Source organism: Podarcis tiliguerta (assembly GCF_965153285.1).
Source record: "Podarcis tiliguerta genome assembly, chromosome: 4".
Lineage (NCBI taxonomy): Eukaryota > Metazoa > Chordata > Lepidosauria > Squamata > Lacertidae > Podarcis > Podarcis tiliguerta.
This window is the reverse complement of record NC_139537.1, coordinates 34,955,750-34,970,528: the sequence shown is the minus strand read 5'-3', so window position 1 is coordinate 34,970,528 and position 14,779 is coordinate 34,955,750. Positions and strand designations below refer to the sequence as shown.

The following is a 14,779-nucleotide window of genomic DNA, read 5'->3' as shown; positions in this document are numbered from 1 at the left end:
TCAGACAGGATACACAGCCAATGTAGAATTAAACCCAGTGAGGTCAGTAGATGGGCAGAGAGGAGAAGTTTGGGGGAAATGGCCTAGCAGGCCAAATTGGAACTCCTAGCAGGCCAAGATTGGCCCATGGGATGGAGTTTCCCCACCCATCTCCTAATTTAATAAAATGAATCCTGTTTACCTTCTAAAGCACAATTTGCACAACTGCGGACAGAAATACCCAATTTCATGCTCAGAACATTTAAGAGAAATCATGATCTCCCTACCCACTTGCTGCAGTCTCAGAGCAATCTGGGAATTCCATGGTGCTGTACATCATGCCGAGTCAGTATCCAGATTGCTTTGCATTGTGAAACATTTATACCATCTGGTTTGCTACTCTTTTGCCAGAACCAGAGCAATTGCCCTGAGCATATTTAGTAGCTGCTTTGTAATGTCTGAAGAGAAAGTAATGAGGTTCAGATATGTTTTTCTGTTTCATGCAAAAAATGCAAATTTGTAATGTCTGAGGAATAAATCACAAAACCGAAGTGACAATCTTTCTCGCAGGAAAACTCTAATGGGAATAGCTGATACGTTAAACTTGTATCAACCCAACCAATATACCATGTGCAAATGCTCTCAAAGCACGAGTTGTCATACAATATTAAAGTCTAGCTACTGTAATTGGTCTGGATTTAGAATGCTAAAGCTGATGATTATTCAGTTATGCCTTTTTTCTATGCCTCCATTCCATGTAGTCTAATTTGGGCTCAAGCCTGCAGATTCTTAAAAGTCTATTCACCCTGTACAAACACTAAAGAACAAAGTGTGGACATGTTATTTCAATTGCAAAAGTTTTAAGACTGAAACTGTAAAGTATTTCATGCTTTACAGACTTTATTTACTTATAAGAAAATGGTAGAGATGGGCAAACACCCAGCTGCTCAGCTGAACTTGCAGTTTGACTGCTTGTTTTCAAGTTGAAAGTTTGAAAAATCATGATGGGCTTGACTTATAAGCAGCCTGATTTCCTCTGCCCTGCCCCACCCTCCCAACTGTCGTATTGAAATAATGCTTACCTTAAGGGAAAGGGGCTTTGCTCAGCAGCAAAGCTTCCTAGATCATGTGCCACCATATCATGAGACATTGTGCATCTCATTACAAATGATGTATAAAGCAAGCTGCCCACCAAGAGGAGGCCCTCTTGGGTTTCACCTGACCTATCATCCTTCCTTTCTCCTCCTGGCACCTCCTTCCTAAAGGTAAGATCCCCCCAGGGCAATAGCTCAAACTTAAAAAGTAGTCAATCAGTTTGAGCAGAGGGGCCATGTGGAATACTTACCTCATCCATGGAAGTAGGTTTTAAAGCTGATAAGCTACTACACTGGCACTTCCGGTTGTGAATGGGATCTGTTCTGGAGGTCACGGCCGCATCCCGAGGAAGTCGCAACCGGAGGACCGCTTCTGTGCATGCGCGCGGCGCGTAGAGTGCTTCTGCTCATGCGCTCAGGGCGAAACCCAGAAAAATACTTCCGAGTTTGCCATGTTCGCATCCTGAAGATTACGTATCCAGAAGGATACGTAAGCGGAGGTACGACTGTACTATTGATGTGATAAAAAAGGTAAAGGTAAAGGACCCCTGGATGGTTAAGTCCAATCAAAGGCATCTATGAGGTACGACACTCATCTCGCTTTCAGGCTGAGGAAGCCAGCATTTGTCCACAGATAGCTTTCTGGGTCATGTGGCCTGCAAGGCTAAACCGCTTCTGGTGCAACAGAACACCGTGACAGAAGCCAGAGCGCACAGAAATGCCGTTTACCTTCCCAATGCAGTGGTACCTATTCATCTACTTGCCTTGGTGTGCTTTTGAACTGCTAGGTTGGCAGGAGCTGGGACAGAGCAATGGGAGCTCACCCCTTCGCATGGATTTGAATTGCTGACCTTCTGATCGGCAAGCCCAAAAGGCTCAGTGGTTTAGACCACAATGGCACCCGTGATAATGGAAACAGTTTAAATGCATTAATACTAGTTAGGCAATAATGGCTCAGGAACACAATTGAAGAGCTAAAAAGCTCAGCAAAATAACAAATAATCACTTATTGTGAAGGATAGCATGCACACTGCAGTATCTCCAGCAATAAATATTTTCCAAAAACAACAACACAGGTTGAAAAGAAGTCTTCAAAACTGGCATCAGTGTCAGATAATGTTTGTGAATTAAATGTTTAGACTTCTGTCAATCACTGTGGAATATATGAAAATGTGTATTGCAGTGAATGCACATTGTTGATATGTGAAATACCAAGGATTTGATCTTCAAGCAACTTTGCAGGTGTTCCAGACGTAGTAACCTTTCTTGGGTATAGCCTTACTTGCAGAAACCAAGTACTGCTCTAATAAGTTTCATTTCTAATTAACTTAAAACTTCAATGGAATTATGTATCTAAGAATTCCAAGATATTCAAGTGTGTTCAGTTTTAGCTAAAGTATCTTTCTTGTAGGCTTTATTAGTACATCAACATTTTAAAAATGTAATATAAAAGAGCAAAGAAATTTGTGTTAAATTAAATTATTGCCGTGCATTCAATTAACTGTATTTTGAAAATATTGCTGGAGTTTGGAATAGAACTTGACTACAGAGGCACCAGATGTTGTCACTTGAAGCAATATGCTACCCTAAAAATTCCCAACTGAGCAATCTTAAATAATCTTAAAACTAAAATCCTCAGCACTAGAAAGTTCGTTCCCCTGAACTCAGTGGGATGTCTAGTGTGAGAGTTGCCACCTCCAGCAAGTGTATTTGTTAAGCCCTGGTGTAGGGTATATTTATGCTCTCATATGGAACCAATTTGTAATTATATTCATTTGTCTTTATTTCTCTTTCTTTGAGCAAATATCTTTATCTTCCTCATAATATGAATCTCTGCTCTGTTTGTCCAAATTCTAGCACTGCTGCATTTCTTTGCAATTGCAATTTAGCTGTGAAAATAGCTATTTAATACTTATTCTTCAAAATAAATTGTGGGCATCATAGCAATACAGCCAGTGTAATTGTTGATAGGTGCATAAGCCATAAGAATTTGAAAGTGTATATGAAAGTATCCCAATAAACAAAACCAAAACCGTTTTATAACCCTTATGAATGCTTTGTTGCAGTGTACTGAAAGACAGAATTCCCCAGTGACATCTCCAGGATCTTCTCCACTTGCACAAAGAAGAAAGCCACTTCCTGAACCCCTCCAAGGACCTCATCTTAGTCTCCCACCAGTGCCTCCTCGACTAGATCTAATTCAAAAGGGAGTTGCTCGATCCCCTTGTGCCAGCCCTACTAGCTCACCAAAGGTAGTCTTATTTATACCATTTATAGTTTTGACACCCTCACCCAAGAAATTAGATGAGATCTGTAAGTGTTTACATATGTGATGCCTGCTGGTACATGGGTAGGCTTGCCCTTGCTACTTTCACCATTTTTGCAAACTACTGCTTTAGGAGCAGGCTGCAGTGCACCACAAGAGATTCAAGCCAGCGATGAAACTGTTGTGTCAACACACAAATCCTTTCTCTGTCTTGATCACTGTCTGTCTAGCTATCTACAGAGAGAGAGAGAGAGAACATCTATTGGATTTTTCACAAGTGACTACATTAACTAAATAATAAACATAACAATTCTAATCAAATACAAATAACTCATATACCCATAAAGAACAGTGTTACTCTTGTTGAATCAGTAATAATTGCTGCTACAGCTTCCCAGTAATTTGGTGCTGGCTGCTGCTGTTGCATGACAATATTCTCTCTGGCTGAAGACTGTTCTACCTCTGCCTCTTTTTCTTTCACACTTAGATTCTCATCCCCACTGCTTTCCCTTTGCTTTCTCCACTGCTGCTCCTCCTCATCTTTGATCTTCTCTGCTTTTCTTCCATCACTCAACTGACTTGACATCTGTCACTCCATACCTCTTCCTTCCCCCATCCAATATTCATTTGCCTTTGCAGGAGCAGGCAGTACAGTGTGAATTCCTATCCTCTATGCATGCACTTGATAAGGATGTAAGAAAAAGGGAAATAATTTTTAAAAACCAGTTGTAGTTTAATACAGTTTATTCTGAACTGTTCAAACCCCCTCCCCACAAAAAAAACACATATTGTTCTCCCACTTTGTAGACCCGCATAACCCTGCATCCAGAGTTGGGTTAAATGTAATTTTTACGGTCAACCTGGGAGCCCTTACAGAGCTATAGTAAAGATCCTCAGTGACTTAGAGTTAGTAAAAATACCACAAAGCATACATTAAGTTGGGCATTAGAATCTAAGCTATATGTTTGACATAGGCATACCTATGACATTAAAAAACCCAACATGTTTCTATTGTAATATCCCCCATCCCATGCCATACCAATTTAACACAGTAGAAATGCTGGTGTCAAATTTTACTTGTATCTCACCTTTCTATGAATACTTAAGTATGCCAATAGAGTACACTATTTATTATTCCAGTTTGCAAAACTAAATAGCAAGTGAAAAACACTCTCCGTGTTCACACATAACACAAAGTCATAAAGCTTGGCTTAATCATTTGTGCACAAGCTACATACTAGTGCACACAGTGCAAGCATTCCCACTTTTCACCTCTTTCCAAAGCCATGGAGAAGCCAACTTAGTGTTACATCTGAATTTGACCTCATGGTTTGCTTTGCCCTAACAAACCACAACCTTGGGTGCAACACTAAGCTAGCCTGTTTCATAATTTGTTTACCCCCGTGAATGAAGGGAGAATCGTGTACCAGTGCACAGTTTGGCTTAATAAAAGATGGTTCTTGGCTTTGCATTATATGCAAATGCAGCCTTTGAAAAATTGATTATCTGACTTAAATTTAAATTGTGCAATGTTTTCAAATTTATCTTCATTTCCATATGCATAGAGTGGTATCAAGTGAAAATGTTTCATTAGCATAAGCATTTCCATTTGCACAACAGATTTTCACCTCCCTCTCCTCTTCCTGCACATACTCTGCACCTTCTCCAAATCTGTTCCAGATAGTTGGAGGGTTCACCAGAACAGATTTAGAGGGTTTGGTGGGAGAGGAGGAGGAGATGTTCCATTGTGCAGCTGGAAGCTTTTGCTCTACTTGGATGAATGCCACCTATAATTTGTACTTGTCATATGTTGTTGAAATTAAGGTGAGAAATTTGCGACCCATGGTTTACAGTTACATAAAGGGAAAAGCTGTACTCCCTGCAAATTGTAAATGCTCTTTAAGAGGGAAAGCATTCAGAAAAATATGCTTTCTTTAAGGCAGAAAGAATAGTCAACAAAATAGTACAGTCATGCACAAGCATTCTTCCTAAAGCAAGATCACTTGGGTTGTAATTGGTACACCAAATATAATTAGATTTTTAATTGAATGTTGAAGGCATGCTTTGAAAACTGTATTAGTGAGTCTGTGTGCCTGCCTGTATGTGTGTGGATGACCAGTGATAACTTACAATTTACTTTTTATCAGCATTTTGCCTTTAACTTGTCAGTTCTATTTGCAAATTAAATTTCATTCTAGTTGCATAATGCTTAGACAACTGAAGTACATAAAATGTTTATTCATTGCTATCATAATTTTAATTAACTGTCATTTAAACTGGCAGTGAAGGGTCAGTGTTGCTGGTCTTTAGCCGTGAGTACAGACATTAGTTTAAGATGATGAACATGATGGTGTATTCTGGGAATTGAGTATACTGCTGATTTTCTATAATGAATACTTTATGTCTCACATTACCTATTTTATAGTTTTCAACTGGTTATACTCTGATCATTATTACTTAGCAAAAGTTTGGTGCTGCGTGAACATTCAAAGAATATTCTATTCTCTTACCAATAAATGTCATAGATGCAGAATATCGCTTCCCACTTATATGGGAAAGAAAATAGATCTTTTAAATTTCAACTTCCTGTCAAGAATTATTATTACAATCTCACTTGCAATAATTGGGATTGGGCTGTGTGGGAAATGAAAAACATTGCAGGTAGAGAATAGTTTTCCCAGCGCTTTAAAGCCTTGCTTAGTTTTTTTCTGAAGATATTTCTGTGGATAAAGCAAACCTGTTTGTAATGCATGCAGTTATAGATATATTACTTTCTGTTGCATCTCCCTAGTCTTCTCCATGCATGATGAGGAAGCAAGACAAGCCTCTTCCTGCACCACCACCGCCTATACGAGATCCTCCCCCACCTCCGCCAGAAAGACCCCCGCCCATTCCACCAGATAATAGGTTAAGCAGACACTTGCATCATCCTGAAAGTGTGCCTTCCAGAGACCAGCCTATGCCGCTCGAAGCCTGGTGCCCCAGAGAGGTGTGTGGAACAAATAATATCGCAGGATGTCGAATAGTAGGAGGCGATGGTTCTCCCAAACCTGGACTCACAGCAAGCTCAAATATTAATGGTCGGCACTGTCGAATGGGTTCTGATCCAGTATTTCTGCGAAAACACAGACGCCATGATTTGCCTTCAGAAAGTGCCAAGGTGAGAGATCCATGGTGCATGAAGCTTAATTTTATTTCACACTCTGTCACTGTGGCCCACAAGTTCAAGTGCCATTTTATTGTTCTTTACTTACCATTTGACAGCTATATAATTGAAATCCTGTTAACAATCAAAGAATAATTACATCTACTCATTTGAAGCAACGCTACAACTTGTACACTTAAATTTGTGGGTTACTTGGTTACAAAAAAGGCCAGAAACAGGGAGCTATTAAAAACTTTAATCAAATTATTATGATAGTGACTTTCTATTGCCAACAGCTTCATTTTTTCCTGTTTTGTGGTTTTCTGGAGATTTCTTTGTGTTTTTATAAATACATTTATTTAAGTAAGAGAGAAGAGTAAGGCAGAAAGGAACATAGAATAAATATATAGGCCTAGTTTGCACATCAGATTAAGCCAAACCATGGGTTGGTGCAACTTCCTGGGGAGGAGATTGTGTCTACTTTGCTTCTTCCCAGTTATTTTGCTGCTGTGCCATAGTGAGCTCAGCAATAGTTTAGTGTGTCTTTCAAACTCTGTCTCATAGTTTAGCTCTCTCCAGACTAACTATATGCTGTGAACAAGAACAAACCTTGGTTATGATTCCTGGTTACTTTGGAGAGAGCGAAACCACTAGCCCTGGTTCAGATTACATATGAAGCCTTATGGCTTAGCTCAGTGTGACACACAACAGCTGAACAACCAGAGAGAAACAAAGTGGCCACAATATTCTCCTCAGAAGCTTGTTTGTACACACTCAGCTGTGATTTGTCTTCGCATGATGGCAAACTAGGCCAGTCTGTGGGGGTTGGACTCGATGGCCCTTGTGGTCTCTTCCAACTCTATGATTCTATGAAATGCCTGGAGTTCCGAAGAAGACCACTGTTTGTATAGAATTATGAGCCTTAGGCTTGCCGATCAGAAGGTTGGTGGTTCGAATCCCCCGACAGGGTGAGCTCCCATTGCTTGGTCCCAGCTCCTGCCAACCTATCAGTTCAAAAGCACGTCAAAGTAAATAAATAGGTACCGCTCTGGTGAGAAGGTAAACGGCGTTTCCATGTGCTGCTCTGGTTCGCCAGAAGCGGCTTAGTCATGCTGGCCCCACGACCCGGAAGCTGTACGCCGGCTCCCTCAGCCAATAAAGCGAGATGAGCGCCGCAACCCCAGAGTCGTCCGCGACTGGACCTAACGGTCAGGGGTCCCTTTACCTTTACCTATATTGGTATTGGACTACAAAGAGCAGATTGAGATACATTAAATTTGAGGGGAAGGACTTAAATAATGCATCCAGTTATTGATTTTACCTACACATTGTGGAAGAGTTATAATACTGAGAAATCCATCTTGTGCAGATATTTTCAAATGGCCATCTAGGAAATGAAGAGTATGATGTTCCACCTCGGCTCTCACCACCTCCTCCAGTTGCCTCAGTCTTGCCGAATATGAAGTAAGTTTTATTTTAAAGTTAAGAATACTGCTTACAAAGTATGAGGGAAAAGAAAGTTGGCTTGATTAAGTCAACAAATTAAATTTCTGTTAAAACTAAAATGTACCTTGTCTAAATAAAAAATTAAAAAATAGTCCAGTAGCACCTTAGAGACCAACTTAAGTTTGTTATTGGTATGAGCTTTCGTGTGCATGCACAGTTCTTCAGATACACCGAAACAGAAGTCACCAGACCCTTATATAATACCCAGAACAAACTTAGTTGGTCTCTAAGGTGCTACTGGACTATTTTTTAAATTTTTTATTTCGACTTCGTCAAACCAACATGGCTACCTACCTAAATCTATACCTTGTCTGCGTGATTTTAAAACACCCTAAAAAGATGCATATTTACAAGAAACCGGGGATGAATTTCCTGTTGGAGGAATTCGAAACGAAAAATCAGCATGCTCTGGTTCCTCCAAATCCCATTGTGGGACAACGTGTCAATTATACAGGAGATGAGCGTCATTCTTTTGTCAAGTTCTGGAAAAGCATGGATTTGGTGGCGCATATGACAGGGGTGTTGTAAAAACCAGAATTAGCATGTGGTGGAAATGGGAATTTTGCCTCTCAAGGAGATACTCTAAAATATGAAGAGACCTGTCAGAGCTACTCTGCTTCTTCCCCTACTCCCAGTTCATTGTGATAGGGGAAATAAGCATGTTAGCAGTTTATTTTGTTGAAGCAGCTCGCCATGAGGCATTTTTGCTAGGAGGAAAAAACCCACCAAATGTATTCTTCGACCCATTCGATTAGATCCTATGGTTTGCTTCTCATAACTGAACAAGAAATACACTCTTCCCCACCCCCATCCTTTATTTCATAGAAAGATGCAGCCCAGCCTCAGATACTAGCCAAAGGCAAATGGGAACTTAGGGTAAATGCATACTAATGAGCCCAAGAAACCACTTCTTTCAAATGAGTAATAATGAAGTGTTTTCTTGGGTTCATTAGTATGCTTTCCCTGCCTTCTAATGGTCACAGTTTTTATCTTGGTTTCCTACTGGTCATAATGCGGCATGTACATTCTTTTATTGTGCACATTTGTATTGAATTAATACAAAGTCAATGCATCATGTGTGGAATGTGTTCTGCGTTTAGGTTATTGTTCTTGGTAACCTCTTACCATACTAATATTATGCTGTGTTTCCAGATGTTCTTTGTTTTAACTTCTTGCTTTGCTGACCCAGTAGCAGGCTCTCAGAACATGATACTTCCTCATAAATAGCAAAAGTGTTATATAATAGTGTAGTGGTAGCGTAACAAGTGTCAGCATACATAGGTTAATAGTTGCAAGAAACGGCTTTTTGCTATATGTCTGTTGCTTTGTAAGCTGGATGTGCCATGCTGTTTAAGCACAGCAGATCCTGTTAATGGCAAACAAACACTTTCCATGAGCTTTTACTCATTGTAAAACTTTGGAAGATGGAATGTTCCTTTTCAACTGATTGGAAAACAATTAACATTTCCAGGGCAAACTATATGATGTGACTCTCTTGTGGAACTGTGGAACTTTAATATGCTTAGAAGTCATTGTATTGGCTTAACATTGTTGAGTGCAATCAATCAATCAATCAATCAATGCTGGTTTGTTTATTGTTAAGTTGCCCTTAATAGGTTTTTTGAAGAGTAGGATATAAATGCTTAAAATAAATAGGAACACATTTTAAAGCATACAACATTTCTTGACATATTTATTGTAAAATTAGCCATATTCATCAATAATATTTTATGGCTATTGTAACTTAAGCGGGAATTCAAAAGACTGGTGCAAATAGTTTAGTAGGGAGATTTTAAAGCAGAATCAGGTTTACAAAGCTATTTGCAGAACATGGGAGTCACCTTTAAATAAACCAGTCTTATATGGTTAAGGTCACAATCCTAGACCTGCTTACCTGGGAGTAAGTCTCACTGAGTTCCATAAAGCTTCCTTCAGTGTAGTTGTGGGTAGGATTGCAGCCTAACATATCAATATATGCCAGGAAACTCAACGAGGTCCCATCAGATAAATAAGAGGCTTTAGTAAGCCTCTTTGAGTTCATTAACAATAAGATCATTTGATGGGTTCAAAGTTAAGTTAATTTGGATGTACCAAACTGGATTGAGTGAACTAAGGTGGGTAATTCCCCTTAACGTTATGTAAAAACAGACTAGATTTTAAGACAAAAATTAATCTATTCAGATGTAATAGTCAACCTCATTTAAGGAAGGCAAATGAGGATTCAACATGGTTTAAACTAAGTCTAGAGAAAATGGAAGGACTTTAGGAACACACGAAGCTTAATCCTGTGCTCCTGGTTTTGTGAGTTAGCAACATTAAATTTAAAATTATGCTAACACTTTTAGCTTTGAATATTTAGTTGGGGTACAGACAAGAGGCAGAAACCTCTTTGTTTGAATATATGATGTGCTTTGGCTCCCTCTACAGAAGGTGGTTAAATATTGCACTGCAGGAATATTTAAATTTCAGATTCTCATCTTCTACTGAAAATCCATTTTCTGTTACTGTCAGTTAAATTTCTGCTTCACATTTTTTAAATGTCTTGAGTTCTTTTAACTGACTTTCTTCTTCTTCTTCTTTTCTTCTTCAAACTTTGGAGTATGTTTAATATATGTAGAACTCTCACTCTACTTGGCTTTTACACTCTTAACTTGCCCATAATGGCCAGGTTGAACATGTGGAATCACCTTACGCAGTTTATGTAGTACATTGAATGAAGTCTAATAGTTAAAACAGATATCTGGAACCCACCCTGCACAGAGGATGGGAAGAAATTTGAGTGGAAAAGCCATTGATAGGAAACAACTAAGCATTTCCTATTTTACCCTTCCCTTGTTCTTCTCCACCCAAAATGGCTTTTGCTTGTCTTTTTCTTGAATTAGGCTTACTTAAACTTGCATGTAGTTTGTTCCTAAACTAATGAAAATGGAAGTGTGCAGATCTTGCTAAACATGCCACCTCTCTGTCATTTAATATTGGGCACCTACATTATATATTTCAGGATCATTTGATGAATGATTAAAAAATTTAAGTTCCTGTTATCTATCTCTCTCCTTTGGGACATCAGCTGAAGATAAAATTACTATGTTAAGAGTCAAGTGTCCCCTGCTTCTAACATCTAACTGAGGGGGCACCAGAAATCTCATAATTTTCCTTAGCTCTAATGGGAAAAGGTTATGTAGCTACCTTATCAATAAGCATCATATTCCATTCATATTTATCCTGAATTTATTGCATATTTTTGTTACATACAGTGTGAAAAATCACCAAATGAGTGTTGCATTTGGATCCAGGAAAGTTGTTGGTTCAAATCCCTCCTCAGTTGGGAAGCCTATTAGGTGACCACCTGCTAATCTTAACCTAACAGCCCTGGAAAAAGCTCAATTTAAATCACCAATAAATGTCATCAATATCTGCTACTATAACAAAGAAACTTATCTGGGTTTGATATACTTTTCTCTTGAGGTCTCCTGTTCCTGTTAAAAATCCCCTCCCTGAGAAACCAAGAGAATGTTTAGAAGAAGATGAATACAAGATTCCTTCATCCCATCCTGTTTCTTTGACTTCACAGTCATCTCATTGCCATAATATAAAGTCTCACATTCGGTAAGGCAATGGTGGAATCATTCTTTGGCTTGATAGTATATCTAGTTTCAGTTTAATTTCATGTTTTACTTTATTGATGCAAATGTTCAAATTGGGTGATACCAACTACTATCATTTTCATGCAAAGTATGATGTGGTCAATATACCTTTTTTGAAGGTGATCCTCCAGATGCTTGTTTGTTTGCTTACATAATGTCTCCATTGCTTTATATTTAAAACATCATAATAATCTCAATACTGTTTACAGACTGAATCAAGGCACCAAACAAAACATTACAAAATAAAACAAAACATTACAGAACAAAGTTAAAATATTAAAAAATGCACATTTAAAATAACTTAATTAACAGGAAAACAAAACATAAACATAAAATATTAGATAAAAATCAACTGACTGCAAAAGAACTCCATAAAACAGTATAATTAGTAACTAAGCAAAATAACTGAAATAGAAGCTGCAGTTACATTATAACTCACACATCCCTACACCTGTAACCACTCCCAAATTCATCCTTAACCATCTTCCATAGCCAAACCTCACTCACATTCGTTTATTCCAGCCATGTAGATAACTCAACTAATCCCCAGTCAACCAGTTCTTACAGGGCATTAAAACTATATAGCAACATTAAGCGTAATTTGAAACCAGCTCATTCACCAGCTCCATCTGGGACAATGTATTGCCATGCAAACAGCCACATGACATCTCCCTCCCCATCTCTTGCCAAAGTAGGGTCATCCCTATATTGGTTAGGTCTCTCACACTGAGTGGTATAGCAACTCTGAAAAGCAAAAAAATAGGGCAATCCATTTTCCAACCAAGTACAAAACAAAAGGGGGTGGCACCCTCGCATTGCTCTTGAATTCTTTCCCGGAGATAGTATTTCTTTATAAATAATTTTTTGTACCCCTTACCGTTACAAATGTACCTTGAAGTGGTTTACAAAGATAGGAATAAAAATTACATTAAAACTATTTCAGTTTTAAAAATTGTTGTTAATTAGTAATGTTTTTAGTTTTCTGACCCCCATCCCCATTTTAGAAAGGTGAACCAGTAGGATTTTTTATTTTATTTTTAGAAACACAATGGCTTAATGAATTAATGATCATCTATGATGAATTTCCTTTTTCTGTTTTCATATAACTAACGTGCCGGTGTTCAATCTCTGCTTTCAGTGTATGTGAGAATGGAATAATGAGCGAAACACACAATTCTGCCTCTGAGATGAAAAGATTGAAACATCCAGAGATGGGTATGACTTCTAAACTTTGTTTTTCCATGCTTAGAAGAAAGCCAGATTAGTTTTTAAGGTGCAGTTTTAAGAAATCTACTTTTGCTATTTAGGTGATACCTTTGAGCCTACTGTTCCAGTACCTTTGCCACCTGCCCGACCTCCTTTGAGGGAAAACTTAAAACATGGCTCAGTAGTCAACAGGACTCCCTCCGATTATGACCTGCTTGTGCACCCTCCAGGTAATACATTATTTTCATCTATTTTTGTAGCATAAATTATGCAGAGGAGCACTGTTGGAATAATGAATTTCTCTTCTTTTATGAATTCATAGTTGGACTACTTAAACATATTAGACCAAACAATGCCACAAATTGTAGGTATATTGTATATGTTTAAACTTGACATAAATGAACACACATACATATACAACTAGATATATTATATTTTAAATGATAAAATGTAGCCCAGCAAAAATATCTTGTAGTCAAACAGTTTCATACAAATGACTCTAACATGATACTAGGTGCTGCTTTTTAGAAGGGAAGAACTACTCTCCTGCACGTGGACTTCCCTACATAATTCTTTGTATCCCAGGCTATAACTTAAGCAATACATTTGTAGGTGAGAAGATTATTGCATAAAGCAAAGTTTTAAAAGCACAGTGGAATTCAAAAGCTCTTAAGAAATGACATCACAAGCCTTATTCTACTTCGTTATACTATGGTGCTCGTTTTAAAGTCGTTAAGATTTCTTGTTTTGCTGCCATTGTATTTTCCCACTGAAGATGTTCCATGGCTCAGTGAATTGAACTGACAGGTCCATGGATCCTGCCCATGTTTCTTCTTGCTGTTTAGACCCTTGCCTTGTCAATAAGCATTTCCTGGTAGTGATGCTACGTGCTAAAATGACAGCTCATGTGAGCATTCATATATGTACTTGTTTGTGGGTTTAATTATGATCTGTCATAATCACCTGAAATGAAGTTCATCCTGCACTCATCATTGAACCCACAATGCACGAAAGCTCAAATGCAGATGTACAAATAATTTTACAACACAGAGAAAACTTCTAAAAACGATACAGCGAAAGGTCATTCACAGCATGCGTTAAGTGTTGTTTGGAAGCCTCACTTTTATGATGCACAATTTCATTACTGGAGTCACTGAACTCCTTGATAAACCTTTGGAGGAAGCACCTCTCTTCCTGGCCAGAGAAAATCAATTTTAAGATTCACTTTTGATCATAGCATTAATGAAGATTTGCTTATTTAATGAGTTTTCTCTCAATGCAGGCGAAGATGCATCTGACAACCCGCCACCCTCGCTTCCCCCTCCGCCACCCCCTGCACGCCACAGCCTCATTGAGCAATCAAAGCCACTCATTGCAGGAAGCAGACCTTTGTCGGGACACGAACTCTACCTTCCTCCTGCAGGTAAGAGTTTAAAAGAGAATACATTTTTCATCTTCTAGTAGAGACATAGACAGACAGGGGTGGGAACTGTCATCAAGTGCTACCTAGCTTTGGTCATATTTCTAACTATAAACTTACCGTTTAGACATCGTAAGAAAATAGATGATTTATATACAGTATAGTGAATGATAAATTGCAAGGAACTTTGACAAATACAAATGTATGCACCACTTCTGGATAGGGCACTTGAGGTTCAAAGAGGCACATTGGAGAAATCATGCAGCAGGTGTCTGTGTACACGTAACTAAGTCTCAAACTGAAACTCCTTTTCTCATGCTGAAGATGAAGAAGCATATGTTACAGAACTATTGCAAAATTATAGGGTTTTTTTCTGAAATAGTGAGATAACAGTGTACAGCACTTACCACACAACATTGTCCAAATCTCTTGAAGTAGCCTTATATTTCCATAACCCTTCAAAAACACCACCATTTAGATCTACTTCTGCTCTGTTTACTGTTGATACATACCACTCTG

At 38.5% G+C, this 14,779-nt stretch overlaps 1 protein-coding gene across 3 annotated transcripts in view; it reads left to right on the top strand.

The window, feature by feature from the left end:
• CBLB (Cbl proto-oncogene B) overlaps positions 1-14,779 on the top strand; it is a 58,450-nt gene that overhangs the window by 33,836 nt on the left and 9,835 nt on the right. For all 3 annotated transcript variants that reach the window (XR_014510571.1, XM_083438318.1, XM_083438319.1), the window contains exons 11-17: positions 3,140-3,325; positions 6,131-6,499; positions 7,854-7,948; positions 11,456-11,596; positions 12,773-12,849; positions 12,942-13,070; positions 14,123-14,263. Coding sequence is in view for 2 of the 3 variants with exons in the window: in XM_083438318.1 (XP_083294444.1) it covers positions 3,140-3,325; positions 6,131-6,499; positions 7,854-7,948; positions 11,456-11,596; positions 12,773-12,849; positions 12,942-13,070; positions 14,123-14,263 (1,138 nt within the window). In the remaining variant the exon portion in view is untranslated. The remainder of the gene's footprint in view (positions 1-3,139; positions 3,326-6,130; positions 6,500-7,853; positions 7,949-11,455; positions 11,597-12,772; positions 12,850-12,941; positions 13,071-14,122; positions 14,264-14,779) is intronic.